Source organism: Pteropus alecto, unplaced genomic scaffold, assembly GCF_000325575.1.
Source record: "Pteropus alecto unplaced genomic scaffold, ASM32557v1 scaffold78, whole genome shotgun sequence".
NCBI lineage: Eukaryota > Metazoa > Chordata > Mammalia > Chiroptera > Pteropodidae > Pteropus > Pteropus alecto.
This window is the reverse complement of record NW_006443124.1, coordinates 14,397,444-14,402,178: the sequence shown is the minus strand read 5'-3', so window position 1 is coordinate 14,402,178 and position 4,735 is coordinate 14,397,444. Positions and strand designations below refer to the sequence as shown.

The following is a 4,735-nucleotide window of genomic DNA, read 5'->3' as shown; positions in this document are numbered from 1 at the left end:
TCTAAATATATTTGCAAGCAACGCCTCTGATAACGGCCTAATACCGAAAATATACAAACTCATACAACTCAATAAGAACAACAACAACAAAAAAAAAACGATCCAATCAAAAAATGGGCAGAGGACTGGAACAGACGACACTTCTCCCAGGAAGACATACAAATGGCCAAAAAACATATGAAAAGATGCTCAACGTGGCTAGCTGCTCAACATTGCTAGCTATTAGGGAAATGCAAATCAAAACCACAATGACGCACCATCTCACACCTGTTAGAATAGCTGTAATCAACGGGACAAGTAATAACACATGCTAGAGAGGATGCAGAAAAAAGAACCCTTATACACTGCTGGTGGGACTGCAAATTGGTACAGCCACATGGAAAACAGTATGGAGGTTCCTCAAAAAATTAAGACTTGATCTACCACATGATCCAGCAATCTTACTGGGTATTTACCCTAAAGACTTAAAAACTCATATCCAAAAAGATATTTGCACACCGATGTTCATAGCAGCATTATTCATCGTGGCCAGGATATGGAAGCAATTGAAGTGTCCTACAATAGATGACTGGATAAAGAAGCTGTGGTACAAAATACAATGGAATATTACTCAGCCATAAGAAGAGACGAAATACTGCCATTTGTGACAATATGGATGGACCTCGAGATAATCATGCTAAGCAAAATAAGCCAGACTGAAAATGTTGAAAATCACATGATATCACTTATATGTGAGATATAAACCTAAAAGGAACAAATGAACAAGACAAACAGACTCTCATGGACACGGACAATAGACTAGTGGTTACCAGAGTGTAGGGGGCGGTGGGGAGGGAGATGAGATAAAAGGGGTCAAATATATGGTGACAGAAAGAAATCTAATTATGAGAGGGAGATGAACACACAATGTAGATATATATATGCCTTAGTGTTAAAATGTACAGCTGAAACCAGATTTCTTTAACCAATATCACCATAAAAAAATTTTTTAAAAAAACCAAAAACATCTCAACCAATGCCACAGAAACAAAGAATTATAAAAGACTACTGCGAACAATTATATGCCAACAAACTGTATGATCTAGAAGAAATGAATAAATTTCTCAAAATATACAATTTATCAAGACTGAATCATGAATAGAAAATATGTATAAGGAGATTAGATCTGTCATCAAAAACTTCTCAGAAAAGAAAAGCTCAGGACCAGATGACTTCCCTAGAGAAATCTACCAAACATTAAAAAACTTATGCCAAACCTTTTCAAACTTTTCCAAAACACTGAAGAGGAGGGAGTATTTCCAAACTCAATTTATAAAGTGAAACATAACGGTGATAACAGAGCCAGACATCCTGCCGTGAAAAAAGTCAATATCCCTTATGAAAACCGATGCAAACGTCCTCAACAAATACTAGCAAACAGCAGCGCATTAAAATGATTATACACTCCGATCAAGTGGGATTCATCCCTTGGTTAGAAGGACAAAAATTTGATTATTTCCTGTTAAGAATGCACTTTCACCAATACTAAATGGATATTGCTAAGATATAAAGTGAAAATATATTTTCCCTGTTGATCCATCCTACAATTCAACCGATCTTTGCCTTACTTAAGAAATGGGGGAGTGAAAGATGGAGGCCCACTATCTGACAATCTGATCATTCATGTTTGAGGAGCTTACTGGCTATTACTACCTTTTAAAATTTTGTTCCTTCATTTTTTATTTTTTAAGTTAAACTTATTGCAGTAACATTGGTTAACAGCATTATATGATCAGATGTACAATTTTATCATACATCATCTGTATATTGCATTGATCCTCACAATCTAAAGTCTAGTCTTCTTCTATCACTGTATGTTCCATCATCATCATCATCATTCTTATTATTTTGGCTTCATCTGGACCACTTACAATGGTCATTGTTTTAACCTCAAGCCACAAGTTTAAAATATCCACTATTGTTCTCCTATGCTTTGTCTTTAGTGCCCTTCCTGTAAAATTGAAGCATATAAATAAATTCTGTGATTAGATTTATATTGAAAAATATTCTCAGTCATAACACTGTTTTAACTGTTTTATTGTTACCAATGACTTTCTGGAACATCTGTTTTCTAAATAAAAGAAATATATCGTGTGGAATTAATTATTAGAAAAATCAATAAATGTAATACAAAACATTAACAAAATGAAGAAAATCATCTAATCATCTCCATTGATACAGAAAAGCCCTTATAAAATTCAACATTTTTTCTGATAAAAACACTCAACAGTCTAGAAAGAAAAGGAAATGTATCTAAACATAATAAAGGTCATCTATGAAAATTACACAGCTAATATGACAGTTTATGATAAACTTGAAATTAAAGAGTAATACACAGAAAGATATCCCGTGTTCATTGATTAGAATACTTAATATTGTTAAAATGTCCATACTACCCAAAAGCAATCTTCAGATTTATTGCTATCCTCATCAAAATCCCAGTGGCACTGTTATTACTATTCTTTTTTTTTTTTTTTTTGCAGAAACAGAAAAAAACCAACATAAAGTATTAGGAAAGCAGATACTCATATGCAAAAAAGTGAAGATAAACAATTATCTTATGCCATATACAAAAATTAATTAAAAATAGATAAAACACATAAATCTAAGACCTGAGACTATAAAACTCCTAAAAGAAAAAATAGAGAAAAAGATTCATGACACTGGAGTGAGCAATGATTTCTTTGATATGACACGAAAAGCAGAGAAAACAAAAGCAAAAATAGACAACCTGGACAACATTAAACTTAAAATTTTCTGCACAGCAAAGAAAACAATTTAACAGTGAAAAAACATGCAGAATCAAAGAAAATATTTGCAATCTTATCTTGGATAAGTACTCCTACAACTCAATAACACCAAAAAAACTACCCTATTCTTAAATAGGCAAAGAACATGAACAGACATTTCTTAAACAAAAATATACAAATGGGCCACAAGCATATGAAAAGATGCTCAACATCACTAATCATCAGGAAATGCAAATCAAAACCACAATGATAAGGTATTACTTTACACCTGTTAGGATGACCACTATTAAAAAATAAAATTAAAATAACAAATATTGGCAAGGAATTGGAAAGACTGGAACCTCCAAGCACTCAACAGTAAAATGGTGAAGCAGCTATGGAATAACAGTATGAAGGTTTTCTCAAAAAATTATACATAGAATTATCATATGATCCAGTAATCCCATGTCTGGGTATAATATGAAATAGAAAACACTATCTCAAAAAAATATTTGCACACCCATGTTCACTGCAGCATTATTCATAATAGCCAAGATATATAAGCAACCTAAATATCCACTGACAGATGAGTGGATCAAGAAAATGCGGTATGTACATACAATGGATTTTTATTCAGTCTCATGAGAGAAATCCTATCATGACAGAAAATGAAGTAATCCAATCACAAAAAAGACCAATGCTGCAATTCCATTCATATGAGGTATCTAGAGTAATCAAACTCGCAGAAACAAAGAGAATGGTGGTTGCTGGGACTGAGCAAAAGAGGAAACAGGGAGTTATTTTTCAATGAGTACAGAGTTTCAGACAGACAAGATAAAAAGAGTTCTAGAGACTTTACAACAACGTGCAGATAGTTAATACTGTAATGTACACTTTAAACTTGTCCAGAGAGTAAATGTTTTTAACACAATAAATGTGTTTAAATGTGTTTTTACCACAATAAAAATAAAATATTGATACATGCTATGTAAAAGAACCAAACACGAATATTATATAATTCCATTTCTATGAAATTGGGGAGAAATAAAGAGAGATTAATAAAGGGTGTAAAGTTTCATTCTGGGGTGATGCGAATGTTTCAAATTGATCATAATGATGGTTGCACAAGTCTGTGAATATACTAAAACCCCTGAAGTACAAACTTTAAAAAGTGTATTTTATGGTATGTGAATTATATCTCAATAAAGCTGTTAGAAAACAGAATCTACTATGGTAAGCAACTTTGAGAAATTTTATGTTTAAGAATAGTTTTATCCTCAATAACTACACTGTATTTATTAATATCTTGAAAGACTTGTTTTCCTTCTGTTAAGGTAGGATACCCCAGTACTTCATTCTCGAACCTCATTCCAGCCATGATGTTAAGACATCAAAGGAAGCCTAATGTTCAATAAAATCTATTTAAGCTCGGAGTTTCTCAATTACCTACTATTGAGTCCCCAAAAGTTCACAGATTTAAAAAGGTAGGAAACCTTTTTAAAAAATGTCATTGAAACTTACTAAAAGCAAAAGGAGAAAAAAAAAAAGCTTCTGATGAAACAATTTCTGAAAGTACATGGAAATCTGGTCCTCAAAATTAAGACCCTTCTCTGTAAAGCTCTTTCTTCAAGTGATAATCTTTCCCTCTCAATTTACACTTAGCCTTTCCATTAAAACAGACCAACTTCAGAGTGGTCATTATCACTTCCTCTAATCCCTTTCATATCACAATCAGGAATCCTTACCTGGTTCAGGAACCTTAGGCTGGGGAGTCAAACTGGGAATTCCTGGCTCCTTTTCCATCTCCTCAATGCTGGCACTGGATTTATCACAAACAGTCAATCGTGGCCCAACTGAATCTAAATGGCTGGCATGATTTGGATCTGTCACCACATCCTCCAGGATGTTCGTGGAAGGAGGAGGTCTATGCTCTGGGAACTCATCCCCCTTCTTTACAGGGTCAGCAG

At 33.5% G+C, this 4,735-nt stretch overlaps 1 protein-coding gene across 5 annotated transcripts in view; it reads right to left on the bottom strand.

Moving 5' to 3' along the window:
* Positions 1–4,735, bottom strand: part of NSD1 (nuclear receptor binding SET domain protein 1) — a 134,729-nt gene that overhangs the window by 62,373 nt on the left and 67,621 nt on the right. For all 5 annotated transcript variants that reach the window (XM_015598091.2, XM_025040773.1, XM_015598092.2 and 2 more), the window contains one exon: positions 4,514–4,735. In XM_015598091.2, coding sequence (XP_015453577.1) covers positions 4,514–4,735 — 222 coding nt within the window. The remainder of the gene's footprint in view (positions 1–4,513) is intronic.